The sequence below is a fragment of the Heterocephalus glaber genome, unplaced genomic scaffold (assembly GCF_053883595.1).
Source record: "Heterocephalus glaber isolate CG9 unplaced genomic scaffold, H.glaber_assembly_v1.0 deba00001543, whole genome shotgun sequence".
Lineage (NCBI taxonomy): Eukaryota > Metazoa > Chordata > Mammalia > Rodentia > Bathyergidae > Heterocephalus > Heterocephalus glaber.
This window is the reverse complement of record NW_028258336.1, coordinates 2,591,338-2,613,930: the sequence shown is the minus strand read 5'-3', so window position 1 is coordinate 2,613,930 and position 22,593 is coordinate 2,591,338. Positions and strand designations below refer to the sequence as shown.

At 41.0% G+C, this 22,593-nt stretch overlaps 1 protein-coding gene across 25 annotated transcripts in view; it reads left to right on the top strand.

Annotated features, from left to right (window-relative positions):
* Mast4 (microtubule associated serine/threonine kinase family member 4) overlaps positions 1–22,593 on the top strand; it is a 594,077-nt gene that overhangs the window by 369,252 nt on the left and 202,232 nt on the right. For 2 of the 25 annotated variants that reach the window (XM_087189613.1, XM_087189605.1), the window contains one exon: positions 170–250. The exons of 22 other annotated variants lie outside the window; for them this stretch is intronic. In XM_087189613.1, coding sequence (XP_087045739.1) covers positions 170–250 — 81 coding nt within the window. Of the gene's footprint in view, positions 1–169; positions 251–10,991; positions 13,570–22,593 lie in introns of those variants that run through there. One more of the 25 variants, XM_087189606.1, reaches the window with a different exon arrangement.

The window sequence follows — 22,593 nt, the reverse complement described above, 5'->3', positions numbered from 1 at the left end:
CTGTATTTTAGGGCTGCAAAGGGGGCAAGTGATTAGATGATGACCTAGTGGTATTGATAATCTTGCCAGAGTGATTCTGGACTAAAGGGAACACTGTCCTTTAAATGAGCAATGCTATTTTTACTGCAATCATTTCTCCCTCTTGGAATGACGTTATTTTAACTTTCAGTCTCACTCCAAGGAGCCTGAGTCCAACCCCATCCAGCCCAGGCAGTCCCTGTAGTCCTCTCTTCGCTTTTCACTTCTGGAGGTAAGCATGCTCCAGGGCCTGCCAGGGCTGTGCGGTCTCTCTGTTACCCCAGGGCGCCTACCAGGATCTGAGTCCTCTGAACTCTGCAGTCTACACAGCTGGCTTTAAATGTTGCTCCAGCATTAATGTACAGAGTGAGGAAACTGCCAGAGCAACTTACTTGGTGACTTTGATGCTTACTGAGAAAATGTACTTATTCCATGGAGCACATCTTATGAATGTTTGGCTTGGTGTTGGATGATTTAGTGGACTTCTGGGTGTACATTGCAGTTTTTCATATTGCTTTCTTAGGAAATTATTTGTGCTAAATTCTGTAAATTTTGATCCATCTCTTACAATGATGCAATTTATTACAGTTTCTAGAATACATTTCCTGATTCGTGTTAGTTTCATAGTATCTGTTGCCACAAACTCTTTTATATGCTATTATTTACAGAGTAAAATAAGTTATCTAAAAGGGTTCACAATTTTAAAATCTTTTTTAAAGCTCCCATTTACGTACTCTACCCCTCACTCATAGACTGGTTTCAGTTCATTCTTCTCTGTTTAGTAGAGAAAATTTCCTAAGGAACTCTTCTTGCATTTTAGCATAGTTTGTTACAAGAATACATGACAGAAAACACTACTAACTATTGGATGACAGTGCATATATTCTAATAGACTTTGAATTCAATATTTGTGGATATAATGCATCTTCCTTTATCTAATTAGATGATATACCAAGTACTTATCATCACTTCCCAGTTTTGTTTTGTTTTGTTTTGTTTTGTTTTGTTTTTCAAATCCTGAGGAAGAAAGTAGAATTAAACTTTTGGATAATAGGAAGGGCACCTTAAATAATTTTTTATTAATACATATCTTTATTTCTTATATATAAACACATAAAGAGTTTGCTGTTCCTGGCCATTTCCTTACAAGCTTTGGATGATATTAGTGAGGTAATTTTACATATTTGTACCTCTCAGATTTCTAAAGGAAATCTGAACTGAAATCTGTAAAGAAGGAATGACTAGAGAAATAAATTAATGAGTTTGAACTTTGGTTCTACTCTTTTGCTGATAGGATTATATTATTATTATTATAAATATATATTATTATAAAAGTGACTTTCAACATGAAGGTTCTATGTAATATCTTTTACAAAGTGTTGTCTGAATATAATAGATCTTAAGGCATATGAATTTTTTTCTTCTAGCTGGAGAATTCCACTGCTCTTATAGTTTCTGGTTTTGCTACTCCACCCACAAGAAACTGAACTCTCTTCTGAATGTTTTTCCTCCTCTGTCACATGTCTTCACAAAATACTCATATTTCCTTCCTAAAGATGGTTGGGTATTTGCCTGCCTCGCAAGCACAAAGTCCTGAGTTCAATCCCCAAAAACGATAGTTCGGTATTCAAAGCAAAGATGCTGTTCTGATAAAGACCCTAATGGAGAAGAAAAGAGAATCAAGGGCCAGAGATTTAGCTCAGTGGCCCAGTACCTGCCTCCCAAGCTCAAGGTCCTGAGTTCAATCCCCAGTACCGAAAAAAAAAAAAAAATCATAGAAAAGAGAATCAAATGAAATGCTGTTATAGTGCAGAGGAGAGTGACAGTCTAAAGAGTGTTTTAGAGAAAAGATTTTAAAAACTGATTGTGTTTGAGATAGACCTTGAAAAATCTTGGGAGTTCAGTCTTGAAGGACAAAATCAGAGAGAGAAAATAACAAAATCAGAAGGTAAGAAGGTATGGTATATTGTAGATATAATGTATGCTGACAAAACATGAGGTGGATGGAATAGAAGAAAACCATGGAATTGTAGAAAGATTAATATGGACTTAAAATTAATTTGGGACCATACTATGGAGGACCTGTCTAAGCTAAAAATTGACTTTCATTATTTCAGCATGTAGGAGTCATAGATGTTTTTGAATGAAGAAATGACCAATCTAAATTCCGTGTGAGGAAATGTATCCTTCTCAGCATGGAGACTATATTAGATTTTAAACAGAAACTCCAATGAGGATGTTGGTCTTGGATTAGGACAATTACAATGAATTTAATTAAAAATTACAAAGTATTTTATAGTTAGCCAAGTAGTTTATATACATGATTTCATTCAATTTAATCCACCTGACACCATTGTGAGACAGGATGGGATATTGTTTCTGCCTGCAAAGGAAGATGCTAACACACATAGAGATTAAGTAGCTTAGCTGCAGACTAGGACTTCAAATGAAATCTCACATCTTTCCATTGTGACTAACTTAAGCCATCCACACTGCTATGAGATCATTTATATTGAATTTTAATTATCTGATTTATGCAGACCTGTGAACCCTTTTATTCACTTTTATTTCCTCTGTGCCTCCCTCAATACATACAATGGAGTAAGTGTTTGAGAAAGGTTTACTAACGAATAAGTGAGTGAGAAATGGAAGATAGATTAGTCACAGTGATGCTAACAAATCAACTACCAAATACATGTATACTGGTTTGAATTGTATTTATCACTCCCCAACCAAGAGTTTGGGGAGACGATCTGCTCCATGGTGTCATTCAGGGATCCAGAGGAATCTCTCAAGGCCTTCAGGGTTGTTCTGGCCATCAAAATGTAGCTGGGGAAAGGACAGAGTATTGACCTGGAATGGGCTCACATCACACCCATCCACTTCCAATTATTGGGAATGTAGTATTCTGACCATACCTAATTAAATAAGGCTTACTTGGATCTAAGAAGGAAATGAGTTTTATAAATAGCAACCTCTGTCACAAAAGTTGATGAAAGGTGTGCATAGTAGATATTTGGTAGCTAATTCTTGATGAACGAATGCCATTGCGATTTCCAACATTAATGTCTTGACTGGGACCCAAGAGAGAAGAGTTAGGGAAGGAGGAGAATGTAGTAGTGATGAGTCTGGCCTTGAATGTGTTGAGACAGTTCTAGATAGGGTCATCTGGTTGACAGCTTAGAATTGGCTGTCTCTGGTAATGTGGCCCCAAATGATGCTTTAATATTTATTATAAATGATAGAAGTCCAAATGTTTTTGCTGTTTAAATAAAGCCCATATTGTATCTCTGTACATTTTATTCTCCTGTTGGCTATGTGGGTCAGATTTCTTCTTTGTTCCTTTATTTGTGATTGGGGTTTGAGAGTCTGGGGGAGACTGGCAGGAGTGCTCTTTTGAGGTGCTGACACACAGGCTTTCTAAATGTGGTGGTGGAAGATTCTGTTCCTTTCTTAGTCAAGCCCTGGGAACAGGTTGTTTGGAGACCTGAGTCAGCTCTCCACATCCAGCAGGGCTTCAGGTCAGGCTTCCTGAAGGCTGGCCAGAAATGAGAGGTCTGTCGCATCCAGGACAGCTCACTTGCTGAACAGAATTTATGTCTGAGGAAGGAGACCTGGCACTGCTGCATGGCAGCTCCAGCAGGGCAAATTTAGGCTCAGTCTAAGGGGAAAGATTTTCTAAGGATGCTCTCTGAACCTGCAGTGGGCTACCTCACCAGACCATCAGTGTCAGGGTGGCCAGTCGCCCACTTGCCTGGAGAGATGCAAATGGAATTCCTGCAGTGACCATAGCATTAGCCTACATTGTTCCCAAAGGCCCTTCCATCTTGAAATCCTGACACTTTTGTTTTGTTTTGTTTTAATCTTTCAGTAAGCCTGGAGAAAGAGGCAAAATACATTATTGTTCACAAACAAAAATATACAGCCCATTATCATTTTATCAGCTACCAGTGGGACAGAGGGCACCTTTAAGACTACATGGAAATGATATCCCCTTCTTCTCTCACTTTCAAGGCAGCTACAGTCACTTAGAATTTCCTACAATTGCCAGGGATTTGGCTCAGTGGCGCACCTGCCTCGCAAGTGCAAGGTCCTCAGCTCAATCCCTGGTACCAAAAAAAAATTTATTTTCCCTACAATCCCTAGTTCTTAATAGATTGACTACCACTTAGGAGCTGTTCATGTAGTGATGACATCGGTGCCTTCTGGGTGATGTGGGTATGATCTGTGCTAGCTCAGAAGCTGGACAGTGCTGAGATAGTAAGGTTCCAAAGGAACTCCCTCATTATACCCTTTTGCAGCACCTAGCTACCTGTTCCTCCTTAGCAGGAACCCAGTAAATAGCTGGAGGCTGGCTGGTTACTCATGACCATATTGTTAGTGTGGAGTAGCAATGATCTAGTATTTCTGTTTCATCCCCCAACACCAGAGTGGATGAAAACCATGGAGCACCTGCCACACTGCCTGTGTTCTTCCTTTCTGTTTTACTTCTCCCATCCTTTTCTTTGCTCCTCCATTTGATTCCTGGAGTCTTGAGGTGGTAAACACATAGTCTGCTATACCAGGGTTGGCAGAGAAAAGGTATATTTCTCCTCCCTATGTCTCCCAGACCCCTCTGTGTTTCAGCTGTGACTGAAAACACACATCCCACTTTGCCAGTGGGATGTAGTACTACTTTCAGAGAAGAATATTGTCACTGTGCTATAAACTCCAAGAGGACAACAAGCTCTGTCTATTTCTTACACACATATATTCACAAAACCCAAAATAGTGCCTGATTCTCACAGGAGAGGCTCCATAAACATTTATTGATTGAATGAATGACTGTGTTATTGTTTGGGACTCAAGCCTGATCTGCTATCCTTACCTGTGCCCTAAGTGTGACAGGTAGTTGTATCCCAGGTATGTTTGGAGAGTGCTCCTTACAACTTGAGAGACAGGGCTTGCAGTTTGATTCTTCCATAAATAGGAAGTTAGAGCTGTCAAAATGTAAAAACTGACCAGGTACCAACTATAAATAAAGCAAGGTTGAAGGACAAAGTAGAAAGGTGTGATTGATGATAGGCAAATCACAGAGTATATTGAAGATTATTCCTGGCTAGGGTGAGGGACAGAGAAAATATTCTAGGAGTCATGGCAATCACACACTGAAAAAGAAAGATAGAATCTCGAGTCCATGGAACAGAAGCCTGTCCATCTTGCTTATGCTGTCTCCCTAGCACCTGTAAACAGCCTTGGTGTGCACAGATGGTCCCTGATATACAGTGTTCAACTTAACAATTTATCAACTTTTCCATGGTGCAAAAGCAATATGTGTTGAGTAGAAAGCATACTTTGAATTTTGAGTCTGGATCTTTTCCTGGGCTAGTGTTGTGTGGTAGAATATTCTCTCGTGATGCTGGGCGGCCACCAGTCAACCCTGTGTTCACAGAGTGGGGCAGGCAGCCAAATGCGACAGTGTGCCATGCTGCTGAGCCAGTATGTTTGGTAGCTCGCATGTAGTAAGTGTGTGTTAACTGGGACACAACTCAATTATGCATTGAGGAACATTTACTAAATAAATTAAGCAGTCATTGGATGGGTTTTGAAGCAAGAAGAGAATTCTGAATTGGGGATTTAGGGGTTTACATTTGAAACTTTTCAGTGAGTCTGTATTCACTCACAATGACATTCGGTCTCCACCTGGGTTGCTGCTGCCCTCTTCTCCAGCATAGACCCCACCTACTTTCATTCATGTCACCTGACTGGCCCTGGAGGAATTTGAATTTGGGATCCAACACAGTAGGAATCACAGCGACTGAGTCTTGGTCAGTGTTCCCAGCACATACCTTGGGCAAGTTATGAACTTATTGGACCCTTATTATCTTAATCGGTGACTCTCCTACCTCAGTGATAACATAAGAATAGTAGATTTAGTGGAATGGCTTTGGAGTAGCAACAGTGGGACATACGGTGGTCTTGGAAGTGCTGGAAGGAAAGATAGTACCTTAACAGAGGAGGATAGGGAGGACAGTTGCCACCTAATCCAGTTTTGTCAGAACTAGTGCATTTGTCCTGCTGCTGCTGCTGGAAAGGTTAGTGGGTACCCACAGCTGCAGGATTCCCTGTCACTTCCCTTGTTGCCATGGTAAGATGCAGCGTTAGTGTTTACCAAACACATGGCAGTATGTTCTGATTTCACATCTCCTTCTCTCTAGAAACCTGTATGATTGGGAATGTCACCTAACTGCTAAACCACTACACCCTTTTAGTTTTATTTTCTTTACAGGATGAGTGGGACCATTTGTCTTTTTTATGCTGTCTCCCTCACCCCTTTCACTTTGTTGGGAACCTTGAAAAAATCTGAAGAAGCTGACACCAGATGGTAATTTCTCTGTACTCTGCAGACACCAGTGCCTGTGCTTTTGTGAATGTGATGGTGTAATGAATTGCCTTGTGCACCCTAAGCTTTATTTCTGAATTGTTATATAGGGCCAAATCTATGTAGCACAGACCCTGTGAGGACCGGCTCTGCCATAGAAGCACAAGAGACCTGGGTACCATCCACACTGCTGGCTCTGTGGCTGTGGGTGGGCAGAGATGGGGCAGGTTTTCAGTCTCAGATGTCACTGGAGTGGCTGCAGGGCAGGGTGCACAGGTCAGTTAGCACTTTTCCCTCCCTCACCTGGTGCCTGCCAGTGCCACCAGCAGAGACCTCTGTTGCTCATAAGAGTGGAAAGAAAGAATGAGGTTATGTGTTTATGGTACTCCAGAGTGGGAGAGAGGAGGGTAAGAGAAGTAGACCTCAAGGAGTAAGCCATAATGGGGAAGGATGCATATAATAATTTGCTACAGAAAGATATTTAGATGGTTTCCTTTGATTTTGGGGCAATATGTTATTTTTTCAATGAGTATCATAAGCTTATCTGCTATAAAGTTGCAGAGCCTACGTGGGGACAAAGTCTCACCAGGTCAGATGGCAAGCAGAGCTGTCAAGACCCGTGGAGTACCATTGTCCTGCAGAGCCTTAGTGTGCACGCATAGTTACAGGCATGTCGCAGGCCCCAAGAGCAAAGGCTTTGCCTTGTTTGTCATGATGACTCCCATTTTTTCTCTCATGTGCTCACTGTTATTTCACATTCACTTTTCTGTTTGGTCTGCTGACTTGGATTAAAGTCCCAAATTACTAACTCAGATATCTGCCTATGTTGTAGCTTAATTTCCAGCATTTGTGGAGAGCTTGCTATGTGGCTCATGCTGTCAACGCTTTACATTTATCAACTCTTGTAGTTCACACACTGCACCTGGGAGGCAAGTACTGTGTTCATTTTACAGGTTTGAAGACTGCGGCACAGAAACTTGTCTGTAGTGGCCAGTTGGCCCAGGGTTGAATTGATACACGCCTTTGTTCTGGTGGGATTATTACAGGTGCCCCCCTTTTGCTTTCCAACTCTCCAAGTTTGAACAACTGATTATATCTGCCTCTCAGTGTATGTATAATAAGCAGCCCAGGCTCTGTATCACTCAGACAACCAGCCAGAGAACCTGTGTCCCTATCCTGTGACACAGCACTATGCTGTCCACATTGTCCTCTGGCTTCAGCTTGTAGTCTTTATAAGTCAGATTTTAGAATATAGTACCCCATTTACAGAGAGATTTTATTGTTCTCTCTGGAGCTCCTCTGCCGAGCTCCCTACAAGTTTTTCAATCCTCTGTGGAGAGAGTGCTTATGGGGGTATGAGGTAAGGCTGAGTTTTGCCTTATGGAGCCTTAATATCATCCCATGTTGAAAAATTTTACGTTAAACAGAGCCTATGTGATGTAATTAGGGTTAAAATGGCTTCATTTGGAAACCAGGTCGGAGGCCCCAGTGACTGTGATATCCATGTTGCTTGAGTCTGAGCAGACTGTGTCTGTTCCTTCAGCTGGGGCTGGCTTGCTGCCATCCTAGGAGTGACAGTGTTCTCAACATGGGTCATTTAAACCCTATTAGGGGAGCAGCCTCTTCAGGCCTGAAGGAGCCTTCCCACATTTGCAAAGAGTCAGGACACTTCCTTTACCCATCCCACTATTAAACATTCCTTTGGGCCAGTAGGTCGGAGGAGTCATTACAGCATGTCTTACTTTCTTAGTTGCTGAAACACAGTTCCCAACACCCACAAATGAAAGGAGGAGAGGCATATTTTGGCTCACAGTTTGTAGAGGTTTCAGTCCATAGTTGGCTGGCTATAAGGCAGAGTGGCATGGCAGAGAACAGTCACACAGGAGAAAGAGCTCATGACATAGCAGGAAGCAGAGAGAGGACTAAAGGAGGAGGTTGGGAGATGGACCCTTCCAGGCCACTCCCCGGGTGACCCACCTCCTCCAACCTGGCTTCACCTCCCAAAGTCACAGTTAGCTATAAACTCATGAGTAGACTAATCCCCCGGATGAGAATCACACCCCACAATCCACGCACCTCCCCAAAGCCCACCTATGAGTACATGAGGCTTTGGGGGGACATGCAGATATAAACCATGACACTGCATAATCTTTTCTGGGACAAATATCATGACTACTTGACTTAACCAACTTTTTGAATTTTGGCTTTAGAATATATTAAAATTACTATAATCTATGGAACCTTAACAGTTGTCTCTTGCTAGATCTTATTGGGGCAAATAAGACTATTACTTTGGTGTGTGTGCATGTGATGGGGAAAAAGCTCTGTCCTCTGTTCCATTCTGTGAATAGATAAAAGACATTACACATCATTTTAAAAACTTATTTCCTCTTTTAGAGAATGTGGATACAGCCATTAACACCCACCCTGTTGGTGAGAGAATTAAGTTGTGATACTCTTTGAAAGCATAAGAAGGTGAAGATGATGTGAGGAACAGAGGTGTCTCAGTGAGAGGAGTGATACAAATGCAGAATTTTAAAAACAATGTACTCAAGTTTCTCCAGCAATACCATGGATAATAATACCTTCTGGAGGTGTTGTGAGAATTAATTAGATAAAATTTGCAAAACCTTCCAAGATGAGTGTTCTTTTTTATTTTTATCACCTTCATATTGTTCTTGGAAACACAGCATTCAAAACGAACTATAAAACTCAATCTCGTTATCAAGGATGTTGCATATTCTAATTGTGTATAACACTGAATGAGGAGATATTATGAAATTGGAAGAGCGGTGCTGATGGTCCCAGGTGAAATGAGCTAAGTTTCTTGGGTTCTCATGCTTTTCATCTTTTTTCTCCATGACAGTTTACCCAACTGAAGTATTACTGGTGCCAGTTAATGAAACATTAAGGAGATACACCACAGTGAGGGGAATATTTATTTTCTTGCAGCACTCTTGGAATTCTTTTTCTTCTCCTCTTTATTTAAAAATACAGATTTGGCTCCACCTACCTGAATCAAATTGTGAGCTCCAAAGTCATCTTTAATTCTTCTTCCCCCTTTCAACTATTTTTAATGTGCACGTGTGGGTGTGCAATTGGGACGTCCTGATGATCCTGCCTTCTCCATTGCTTTGGTTATTAACTTGGCAATACCACCTGAGTCTGAGCTCATATGACTCATCCCTAGATTTTTAAAAACATCTTTAACCAGCATATTTAGTTGTATTCTCTATGCACTAATGTTCTTTCAAAATTGGTATATGTTTACAATACATAATTATATTCATCTTGGACAACTGGTACATACTCATACATACATACACACATACACACATACATACACACACACCCCTATATTTTTATAGTAGCCTCCTGGCCAATCTTCCTGCTTTAGTCCACCTTTCCCTTCCACTCCAACCAGCTCTGAAGTCATCTTTGTGAAGTGTAAGTTCCTGCTCTCTTCCAAGCCTTTCAGTGGCTGCTCACGTGCTCCTGTGACCTGGCTCCATGCAGCCCCTCACTCATTCCTTCTGGCCACATTGGACTCTGCTTTTCCTTGACCATTCATTCCATGCATGCTCCTGTGTCAGAGCCTTTTATCCCTTGTTTCTTGGCCTATTTTCTTTCTACTCCTTCTATTTAAAAAATAATAATAATCCAAACCTTCAAAAAAATTGAAAGAATTGTACAATCAACAGCATGTTCACCAATTAACACTCGGAACATTTGTTTTCTCTCTCCCTTTTCTTTCCTCTCAGCCCCTATATGTATTTTTTTACATTTTTAAATTAGTTTTTTACTGAACCTTTTGGAGACATTCATATGCTTAACTCCTAAATACATAAGCATATTTATCTTAAGAACAAGTACATTCTTCGTTATAACCAAGTCATCATTATTATACCCTTGAAATTGTGCATTATTATATGGTCAACTGATGTATCTGACTATCTTCAATATTCCATAAAAAGTGTCTAAAATGTTTGTTTTGTTTGCAGTGCTGGATAAAACCCAAGGCCCTTGTTCATGCTAGGCAAGTGATCTACTGCTGAGCTATACCCTCAGCCCCAAAAGTTCTTTTTCTTCTCCTCTCTTTTTTGTTTTCCTTTCTTCTTTCTTTCTTCCTTTCTTTCTCTTTTTCTTTCTTTCATGCAGGATCAATTTAAAATTCCTTTGAATTCTCATATCTCTTTAGTCTCCTTTAATTTGGAAAGCTTTCTTTGTCCTTTTCAGAACACTGAGATTTTGGAAGCATACTACTGTTTTGCACAGTACCCTATAATCTCAAGGTTCTTGTGTTTACATTCAGATTAAACTTTTTTTTTTTTAGCAAGAATGGAGCAGGAAGGTGGTGTCTTCCACACAGCCTCACATCAGAAAACCTAAAGCCTGGTGTCTGCCAGATTTTTTTTTACTTAATGATACCCCTTTGGCTTTATTATGTAATCTTGTATATCCTTGTCCTACAAGCTTTTACCCAGTGGGTTTTGCTTTCATTGAATCAGTTATTACATTGCTGCTTATCACACTATTCTGTAATTTTCCCTCCCTCCTCTCCTCTCATTTTTAGGAATATTATTTTCTTTAGTAATATTACTGTTGATTCCTACATTTTTCAAAGAAGAAAACAGAAAACAAATATATATTTGGTGTATAATGATCAATGACCCTCATACCTCTTTTTGGTGGTCATGTTGTCTTAAATTCATCAGCAGAAATCTTTGTGAAGCTGACTCTTGGGTCCTTTTGATATGACTGTATTAGTCTTCAAGGACATCCTCATTTTCTAGCACAAGATGTTCTAGCTGTCTGGAACAGCTAGAGGAACACCCACATGGGACTCAAATGGTTCACTCCTTCAGGTCCTTTTGATCTGTACTAAATGTTACTGGGACAGAGCAGCCACTTCTGCCACTTATGTGAATGCCCACCACTGTCCCTGCCCCTGCTTCATGAGATTTGCTTGAGTGAGTAAGTGGAGCTAGAAGGAATTAAGATATGTTATGTACATGTACTTTTCTCCCCATGATGAATGTAGTCATTATGTACTACAACATGTACTAATAAAAATAAAAACTAAACACATGTATTTATTTGTTTGCTAATTATCAGACCCAACTAGAATGAACCTTCCATATTGTCATGGATTTGTCATTTTGTTTATTACTGAGTCCCTGCCGCCTGATACATAGTACAATCTCAACAAATGGTTCTTGAAGAAGTGGATTATTTTACCCCTATATTGGGCCCCCATCAGCCCTTCTAGATTAGCTGTGGTTTTCTTCTTATTTCTTGACACTGAGATGAATTGGACTGACTGCAAGGGGTTCACAGGCATCCATCTGGAGTTCATTGCAATTGTGCTGTGACTAGCTCTCCTGCCCTTGGATTCTGGAAGTATTTGAACTGTTGCTAACAATGCTTTACAAATGGCACTCACTGCAGGCACTTGGCAGTTGATAGTGGAAGCATTTAGGATGCAGATCCTCCTTCTCTGAACAGAAGGTCTGGCTATTTTAGAAATTTAAAAAACAAAACACTTGACTATGTTGTAATTTTTGCATGGAATCTAATGCTGGAAACTAAAAACTGAGTAGAATACGAGTTTTATTTTCTAAATGGAGGAAAAAAAGCTATTTGTTCCATACATGACACCTTGAAAGCCTTCATGGGACTTATAAAGAGTGAGTTGGATCTTGTCTTTAAAGAATTTCTGTTCTAGCTAAGATGATGCCATTCAAGAAAAGAATGGAGCAGAAATCATAACACTAACACTTGTATGCGATTGATTCATGTGGTGGGCTGAGTGGTGGCCCCAAATATATCAGGTCCTAGATGTTGGAACCAGTGAATGTTTCCTTATTTACAGAGTCCCTGCAGATGTGATTAATTGAAGGATTTAGAAATGGGAAGATTATCCGGGATCATCTGATGGCCACTAAGTCCCATCACAGTGCCTTTATGAGAGAGAGGCAGAGGGAGACTTGACACATGGAGAAGCTGGAAGAGGCCAGGAACAGATTCTCTCCAGAGGGAGTGTGGCCAGCTCAACCCTTGATTTTGGCCTTTTGGTACTAATTTCAGACTTCTGGCCTCCAGAATGTGAGCAAGTAAATGTCTATTGTTTTAAGCTTCTGGGTTGGTGGTAATTTGTTACAGTAGCCATGGAAAACAAATGCAGTGATAAGCTGTGCATTTTCTTGTTTATATTGTGACCACTGGCTGACCCTTTGAAGGCAATGTGGTGGGCTCATTTATGTCCACTTCAAAGAGAAAGGACCAGGGCCAGGGATTTAGCTCAGTGGTTCACCTGCCTCACAAGGGCAAGTTCCAGAGTTCGATCCCTGGTACCAAAAAAAAAAAGAAGACCAAGGGCTGAGAAAATCGTGTGGTTTGGATCAGTTTTTCCAATTCTTGGTCCAAGGCAACTTTCACTGCAGCACCCTCCTCGTATCTCCAGTCGGCAATCAGCAGACACTGCTGCTAATGGTAGGTTCTGCTGGCTAGAGAAATTAGGGATGCCCGTGGGCCAGGCAGGATCCTAAGAACATTCTTAAAGGTTAAAGATATTTAAAAACTCAAAGGATAACCAGCCTGTTTCCCCAAATCAAGGGGGCTATTTGAACTCTTAGCCTTTTTACCCTTCAGATTTTGGATGCCTTTGAGTATGTGTGTCCATGTGTCCGAATGGAGGAGAGAGAGAACCCATGCTGTCTTGTTGTCAGTCTATTGTAGCTCCTCTTATGGACTCACACTTTCCACTAGCAGGGTGCCTTCCTGACATGGTACATGCAGAAGGATGTGAGTACCCCTGGTGCAAGGCTGCATGCAAAAGCCATGGGCAAACTGCAGTTTCAGCCCTCCAAGGCACTAACGAGTCCTGGAAATCACTCAGGTTGGCTCATTTTTTCTCCCTCGCAGGTATTAACAGTGGTAGGCCCTTGTTCTGGTTGTTATTTTGAAAGGCCAGTTGTATTGAAGGTTTAGTTGACAGCTGATGGGTTTCGGGGGAGTGACTGGATCATGATGAAATTCATTCCATCAGGTGGATTAACACACTGATGAGTTCATGGCTTTATGAGAAGTGGCACCAAATTGGATGAAACAAGCACCTTGGGGCATGGCTTTGAAGAGCTCCTTCCTCTCCGGCTGTTTCCTTCTCTTCTCTGCTTCCTGGATGCCATGTGGTGAGCAGCTTTTCTCTACCATGCCCTTCTGCCATTATTTTTCTGTCATACTACAGGCTTAAAAGCAATGGAGCCAGCTGACCATGGATTGAAACCTCTGAAGCCACAGCCAACATAAATATTTCCTCCCTTAAGTAATGTGTGTCAAGTATTTTGTTCCAACAATAGAAAGCTGACTAATACAGCCCTCCTGCAGACCCATGTTGTAGGCATCATGCTTCTCATGTTCTCCTGTGCTGTGAACCACTTCTTACTCCAGAGATGGGGCTTCCAAAGATTGCCAACTTACTCAGCAGCCAGTTTTCTTGTGTGATCTAGGTATGGTCCTGGGAAGATGAACATTAGAAGGATCATAACCCTTCCCTCAGGGAGCAACTAGACTTGTATGGGAAACAGCCAGGGAACCAGTGTGGGTATAGTGTGATAGCCCAAGTGTAGAGATGGCAGTCTCATCCTGTGCCCTCTGCCAACATGGCAAAAGAGCCAGGTGCTTGCTGCACAGGACTCTGCAGGCTCATCCAGGAAGTGGACATAATGAATCCCTAGACTATGGCATCTGGCAGGAAGATCTGAACAATTAGTGTGAGCACAGCGTAGATCTGAATATTGGGGGTGTTAGGATTATAAGGTGCTTTGGGTTTGGTCATCCTTTGCCAGCTCCCTTACAACCCTGTGTAGGATCCTTGATCATATGGGTTTATTGCTTAGCTTAGTGTGATCTGAAATAGAGTGTGGGTGACCCCTTCTATCACTTTTAGTAGCCACTGACCACCATCCTCAACACTTTGGATCTATTTTCTTCTGTCAGTGGCAACTACAGCTATAACTGGAGCTAAGTTTTATAGATACTATGCAATGACCAGAGGACTGAGAGCATAAATGAGCCACAGAACTCTGTGGCAGCACCGTTTGTGGCAGCTCAGTGATAGACTGTCTCCCCTTTGTGAAAATGGGAAACTTAATTTATGTCAGACATTTTTTAGCACACCCCAAATGATCTCTTGTTTGAAGTTTTCTTCAAGAGAAAATTACTGTGAAATCTAGAACATTTAAAAATACACATTTTATTCATTACTATAGATGTTTGGGGAAATATCATTGCCTCTATGCCTGACTTTGTTCACTCAGTCTGTTGGTGGTGTTGGACTCAGACCCCTCATAATAGCTACATGGGCATGGCCCTGCTCTGTACCTCAGTGCCCTCATCAGATTATATTCTTGAGCCTACATTCATTGGCTATTGTTTCCGTCTGAAAAGAAAAAAGACTATATATTACTACAGTGATGGAAACAAATGAAATTCCATTTGATGCTGTATTATTTCATGAAAAGAGAACTGAAAGGCTTTGGCTGAAAATGTTTTTTGTTGTTTTGACAGTTCTGGGTATATTTTTTGCATGCTAGTGGCACCTTGAGAAAAGAGTAGTGACTGTATAGAACTAGAACTCAGAACTTGGGACTTTTGTTATCCTTCCTCTTAAATCATTTCCATTTCTATTTCTGCTGCTTTGGAGCATGAAAGTAGATTTTATTTTCTCAATGTTCAACCAGTTGCCTAATGTAGTATTGCTGTAAAATGACATATATGAATTTTCATATTGCTTGCTTATTTTGAGGCACTATTTTGTTATATGCACACATTTGTGAGTTCTACCATGAATGAACATGAGAGAGGATATACTTTGAAATTATTGTGATCATTTCAACATAGTACTAAAATCAAAAATAATCTTTCCAGTTAGGTAAAATGAGTTCTTCTAGTCTCTTCCTCCCTCTCAAAGTCATGTAGTCTCTTAAGCATCTCCAAGATTAAGTTGTCCTTGCATGAGTTGTAGCAATGACAATAGGATCTAGAAAAGACGTGAAATGCCTGAATGCACCATTCTAATTATTCTATGGCTTGAAATCATTATTTTGGAAGTCTTCTAAAAGTAGTTGTAAATTATACCATATTAATCAGCAAATATAATGGACTCTGGTTAGGTTGCTTGAAGAGAGGTACCAAGAGGGGAAGGGGCTCTCATTTGGCTTTAAGTGACCCTTGCAAAAATAAAATATACTGTTATGCATATGAGTGGTATTGCCAGAGAATAGGGGGATTTAGGAGCAGATTTTGAACTTGACTATAGAAGGTATTTAGGGAGCAAGTGGAAAGGAGCAGAGGAGGTCAGTTGGCATGAACAGGGGAGTAAAAATCAAAGAAATGATGGAGACATGTTCAGAGATGGAAATAAGCCAGCTTGCTCTATGCTGGAGAGTTTACATAAAAGAAAGAATGGATCAAGAGGATTTAGTGAGGAAGGAAGATTGGGAATAGACTATGTAAAGTGTTTCACGTGACAGTTTGAGTTTTATTTCTTCAGTGTAGGGTGGGTCTGAAGATTTTTAATCTTCAGTGGAGAGTGGACTGATGCACATGGTGGTTGAGTGGGATTTCTGCCCTGTAGAATTATGGCGTGAATAAAGTGGAGGAAGGAAAAGAGCAATAAAGAACTATATAAAAGGGGGGGGGGAGTGATATAGAACCAAACTAGAAAGGCAGCACTGAGAAGGGAAAGGAGGAACATCAAGGATGTTAGGAAATAAAAGTTAACAGGATCTGCAGCAGGGTGGGAGGCATTGGATAGCCTGGGAGAACTGTGATATCCAAGAGAGAAGAACGGATAAAAGTCAGTTTTGAACATCACAGTTTCCCTTTGTGGTATGTATAGTGCTATTGACTTTGAGAATACTGGCCTAACAGCTAAGGAGAAAAGTCCAGCAAGCTGTTGAAAATGCATCCAGAGCTGTGGAATGTGTTTAGAACTTCATGTCAACAGAGACCCCAAGGCCTCTTTCAAACTGCAAGTCAGGAGGCAGATGCTTTGCAAAATCTCCCTTGGTTCATGGTCCTGTGGTTTGCGTCTGGACTCAAGAAAAGAAGTGTGGCTCCAGGAACAGAGACTGGCTATATTTCTATTCAGCTGGGACATCTGCAGAAGTGTGTTCACCTTTATCCTGCAATGAGATTGCTGAGTTCAGTTAACTGGGGAATCAGCCTAGTTTTCTTGTCTAGTGAAACACCTGCATGGCCTGAAGTTCCAAATTGGGCCTCCACTCTCTAGGTCCCCTAGAGGTGCCTCAGAAGCTGGGGAAGGATGCCTACTTGTGGGGACAGGGACACATTTGTCTGCTCTTTTTACCACTGGGATTGGGCTGCTGAGGTAAGCCAGGCTGTGTGGGATGGAAGCTTAACACAGCAAGTTGACTGTCAAGAGACCAAATGAGTTGCTGTTGAGAACCCTTCCACACCTGAAACGCTGAACTTTCTGGCAATAATTTAATTATCTTGTAGGTGATCTGCAGACATTGTTAGAGAATGTCATTAAGCTTTGTGAGAAACAGTAGTTGTCAAAGCTCTGCTATCCCTGCAGCTTCCAAAGCCATTACTAGTGTGTGAATGTGTGTGTGTGATACATCCAACTCAGAGCAGTGTGCAGATTATGAGTACAGTTATGCATCTGCCTGCATTATGCACAATAGTTCTGAATGTTTTCATATTTAATATGTCAGGAGAAAATTTTAATGTACCACAGTAATTTAAAATTATAGAAGTCATTTGAGGAGGAATATATGCCTTCCTAAAGTCAAAGTACTGTCTAGACATAAAATTCTATTCAGAGGTAAAGAGTTTTTCATCACTTCTGACTCACATCTGGGTGGCCAGGGGCAAATGACTGTTTCTGACAGCAGCTCCAGTGTGCATGTCTGGGAAAGCTAAATGCTGGAAATGTCAGAGCTGGGCTTGTAAGTATAGCCACCCATAGTCATGACACTAGATGTGTAATATCACCTTTGGTTGGCTGTTTGTTATAGTTTATAACCATGTCCTTTCAAAAATATTTGGGGTGGTTTACAATTAAAACGTATGTATCATATTAGTTAAAGTAAACAAAAACTTAGACTTTACTCACAATACTTTTATGTGTAGCACTTGAGTAAGATTAGTAATGCAGTTGAAGTCTAAATTAAACTGAGAGTCTCCTGGAAATCAAAACAGAGTGACACATGATAGATTCTTCTGAACTATAGAAAGGATTTTTGTTTTGAAGCTGTGTCTTTTCTTAATTTTGAGCTCTACAGGGAACCTTTAAGATAATGGGTGATGAACTTAAGGATTCATCAGAAAGGGTGAAAGTATCTTACAAAGGAGTCCTTCTTATTGTGGTTTAGTACAGAATGTAAGTTCTGCATTTTTTTTTGCAAGAACATTGCTTTCCAGCAGTGATTTAATTAATATAGAGCTAGAACTTACAGAAATGCATACTTTGCATGCCTCTTTGTTTTTCAAATATCACTCTTCCCAACATACTATTGCTTAGCTCCAAGTAACCTACAGTTATAGAACAAATACTCTGGCCTGTCCTAAAAAATGTGGGTATTCTGGGTGAATCAAGAAGAAATTCAGCTGCATTGGCTGCTGGGGAACCTGAGAAATTCTAACAGACATGAAAGTTTCTCCCTCTCACATAAAGAGGTGATTACAAGGGAGTCTGCTGCTCAAACCTTTTTTTTTCTTTCCTTTTACTCCTTTCATTCCCTCCCTCCCTCCCTCCCTTCTTTCCTTCCTTCCAGAAAAAACCAAGAGTATGCTCAAGTGCTGGACTGAGATCCCAAATGTACAGTTGAGCATGGAAGAGATCTCTTGAGCACAAAAGTCTTTAAGCCAAAACGTTGTAACTTTCTGTCTTTTCCAAGTACCTTGAAAAATAGTAGAATGTGTGACTTAGAGAAGCATTGCTTATTTTTAAGCCTCCTAGTGTGAGTTACGTGCAAAATGTAACCTGTAATAGCTGAATATTTTAATTTAGTGAATACAGTTATTTAATATTGGTGTTTTACTTATTTGGAAATTACCAGCTCAAAAGAGAAATTTTTGTTTTCCACAAGTACTTGACTGTGGATAAATATCTCATTATTCTAGTGTTTCCTGATACTAAGTAGTGATAATTTTGACCATCACTTTGTAAGATCTGCTCTGAACTCTGAGTTGAGAAGGATTCTGAGACTCCATCTGGGACTTAGCAGCTAACTACAAGAAACAAGCAAACAACAGTTCTTCCTGCGGGAATGAGAGGAATAGGGTAAAGTAGTTGTGTCATAGAATTGCCAGTATAAAGTGTGTCTCCTAACTGGCACTGTGATGCCAATAAGGAGCCTGAGGAATTCTAGCAGTAATAAACATCCCTGAATTCATTTTCACAGACATTTCCAGGAGCTTTGGATTGTCTAGAAACCATGCCTCCTTAGCTGGCTGGAACGCTTACATCCCATCACTCCATGAATTGACGTAGGGTAGCCAGAGAACACTGGCTAGGGCCAGGCTTAGTTTTGCCCTATTGAAATTTGGGATTTCATTTTTCAAAAGCCTCATTGACCCACTTTGATCCTGAGGGCTGTGTAGTGGGATCACTCCTGGGGAACCACGAGAAACTGCATCTCTGCCAAGGTCAGTTTGGCTCAGTTGTTGTGAAGTGCTCTCCAATTCAGGAACTCTTTTCATATACTGGCTCTTAATTTGATCCTCGTGAAGGCTCACTGAAGTCAGGGTCATTGTTTGTGTAATTGAACTTTATCTCATTATTTGTTTGTAGTGTTAGAGGCAGTCCTAAAATTATTTGAGGCTTCGACTGTGAGGAATATGTAGACTAGGTAAAGTTACTTTGGGCTGTTCTCTCCATTTTAAAGATGAGGAAGTCAGGATTTACAGAGATTAAGTAGCTTGTCCAAGAGGCTCACAAACTGGGAAGGGGCAAGAGGATCTGGTCTCTTCTTCTCAGCTCAGCTTTCAGTGGATGAAATGTTCTTCTGCTCTAACACCGTCGGCCTTGGGCATCACTGTATGTGAAAGAATGCTCACTTTTAACATCTCCGTTTTTGTTTCCATCGGGAGACTTAAGTGGATTCTGCTGAGGATTTGGTGAAGCGCCTCAGTGGTGTGGAGGGTCGCTTGGAGTTGTGTTCAAGTGACATGAGTGTGTCTGAAAATAGTTACCTATGTGAAGTAGTCATAAAAGAGTATTTAAAGCTGACAGGAAATTTATATTATTTATCAAAGTGTGCATGTCTGAAGCCAGCATGACAGCCTATTGGAATCTCCTGTCGGTCGTCAGGAAGAAAAAGTGAGTCCTAAAAAAAACTGACATCAATAAAAGTCACTGGAAGAGCTGACATGAGAAACAAAACTCATGCTCCCCTTGAGAATGTCATATTGCAGCTACACCCAAACCTTGGGCCTCCTCGGCTTAGTAACAGCGTCTTGCTTTGACAGCCCGTTGTTCTCCCTGGCTGATATTTTGGCGGCAGATAATCAGCACATCAGTTAATGCTCTCTCCCTCCTGTAGGAACTGATTTGACTCCAGTTCTGCTAGCTAATATTTTCTCCCTCATTAAAATGCCTATCTGCAATTTTGTTCAAGGGAGGTTGTCAGCCCGCAAACCTCTGTTGGAGTGTTGTGCCCTTTTACTAGTGATTAATTTGGCCAACTTCACAGGATTCATTGTCTACTTAGATTTAGTTTTAACATCAATGTAAAGTGCACTAAACTATGTATTTGGGAATGCTATCCCATTCACCAGAGAAGTATAGCTTTTATTTAGCACACTGCATTTGCATAGAATTTTTATTTGGGGAGCTCAGTGGTGAGTATTGCTGTGACCATTGAGCTGACTTCACTATATGAAGAACAGCTCAAAGTGCAGCCCTTTGTTGCCAGTGAGTTTATTTTGTGCACTTCATACTTACACATAGCTTTTACTTTAGGAGAATGTGAAATGCCATTGGTGGTCCATTTTTGTTCCATGCAACATTTGTGGGTGAGAGCCCTGGTAACACCAATGCATAGATTTTGCTTCAGAGGCATCAATGTCGCTTATGTTGAAGGTCCTTTGCTCCACTATCACAGTTGGCCACAAGTCAGCTTTGTTTCAGAAATGTGAATGCATGACTTTGGTACCGGGGATCGAACTCGGGTCTTTGAGCTTGCGCAGCAGGCGGCGAAACCACTGAGCTAAATTCCCGGCCCTAAATGCATGACTTTGGATTTTATCATCTTCATGACTTTGACTGAAACTGGGATTTGGACTGCTGCTTTAAAATGGATTAGAAGGTTATTCAATTCAACATACCTAGACCTCTCTCTGAGACTTTTTAACTAAGCTACCATTGGTAAGGCATGTGTGGCTTCATTACTTGCTGTTTTGTCATTGGCTGTAAGAGACTTGGAGCTTTTTACATAGTATCACTGAGTTCAAGTTTCTCATCTTTAGAGTGGGGAAGTTAGTATCAAACACAGAAAAAATGGCTAGTAAGTAAATAGTTCATATCAACTGATGATGGGGATAGGAAAGGTTTGGAGTCATCATGTAATATTGTAACTTGGCTTTTTCGTGATGGAATGTTGTGAAATGCTGACAGAGTTGGTTCTGGTGACTTGCCTTCTAGGAAGTCTTTCTAGAGATGGAAATCCTGGAGAAGTAAAAAGATGTAACCTGTGACATCAGATAACAGAGGCCCCAATGTGATACCATGAAATGTAAATAGGAGAGGATGGAGAGAGGAGTCCTGGGCAATACACCTCCAAATCTTTTAGCTGAATATGTTTAGAAATGGCACAGCGGAGCCAAGGCACTGAGCCTGACTTCATTCATAGACCCTTCATTTCAACAAGTGATTTTGAGCATCTGTTACCAGCTAGCCTTTGGGGACAGTAATAGAGAGCGTAAAGAAGGTCTCTGCTCTTGTAGAGCTTCTCCCTGCAGGGGTGCAGTAGTTAGGGAAGAAAGATGTGGAACAAACAAATGAGGAAAACACTGAAGAGTGACAGGTGATCTTCAGAGAAATACAACAGGCTTAGTTAGGAGATTTCTTTTACTCTGAAAGAGTGGCATGCAAATTCTAAATGACCAGAAGATGACAACCAGGGGAATACTATAGCAAGAGCATTCCAAGCAGAGAGCCATATGGCCAAGAGCCACCTAAAGAAGAGTGCTGTGGGCCCAGGGAGGGCAAGGGAATGAGGCAGACAGGGTCAGGTCCTATGTCAGCGTGATCAGATGTGTTTTCCTTTAAGTGTGACAGAAATCACTTGAGATTCTTACATAGGAGCAAAGCATCTGACATCTGCTTACTGTATAGAGTATGCTTTGAGCTCAGAAAGTCTAGATGAACATTAATACTGGCTTGGACTAAGGAAAGGGTATTGTGAAGTAGGGAAACGTGTGTAGTTTCAGGTTGTGTTATGAAGCAAAGAAGCCTGGGATTTGCCAGGGCCTGAGTTGGGAGGAAGGGGTTGAGGGAGGAGACAAATCAAGGATAACTCCTAGATTATCTGCTAGAATAAGAGAGGATGGTGGATCTGGTTACAGAGGTGGGAAACTTGGGAAAGAACACACTTGCAGAAGGAAGGAAATAAGAGCCTGGTTTTATTTATAGTAGTAAAATTGAGATATAAAGTCTGGATTTGCAAGGAAAGATTAGATTGGGAAAACAGAGTTTAGATTTCTAGGCAAGCAGATAGTTTACAGGGCCTGGGGACTGACTGAATGGGGTCAGCTTGTTAGTAGAGGCTGTAGGACAGGTGTCCTAAGACTCTGCACATTTAAATGTCACATGAGGAACTAGAGGAAACATGGCCAGGGATTAGAAGGAAGAGCAGGAGAGCAGGAGAGTGAAATGAAGAGGGAGTATCAAGCAAGAGAGATCCTCTGGGTAGATAACACTGAAAGGTTGTTCCCAATCTCTATGGCCATGGAGTTAAGGGACCTTTTAGAGGAGTTGAGGGGAGACAGGTATGTGGTAATGGGTAGAATGCAGGTACTAGGAGAAGAGCTTCTCATAAGAACAATGGCTGCTACAACAACAATAGATGGAGGGGTCCTAGAATTTTCTGACTTCCAGACTACCATTCTTTTAAATGCTTTTCCTTTCTCTGTTACCAAATCATTTTTGTCTTTAGTACCAGCCTTACTTGAGCAGTAGGGCT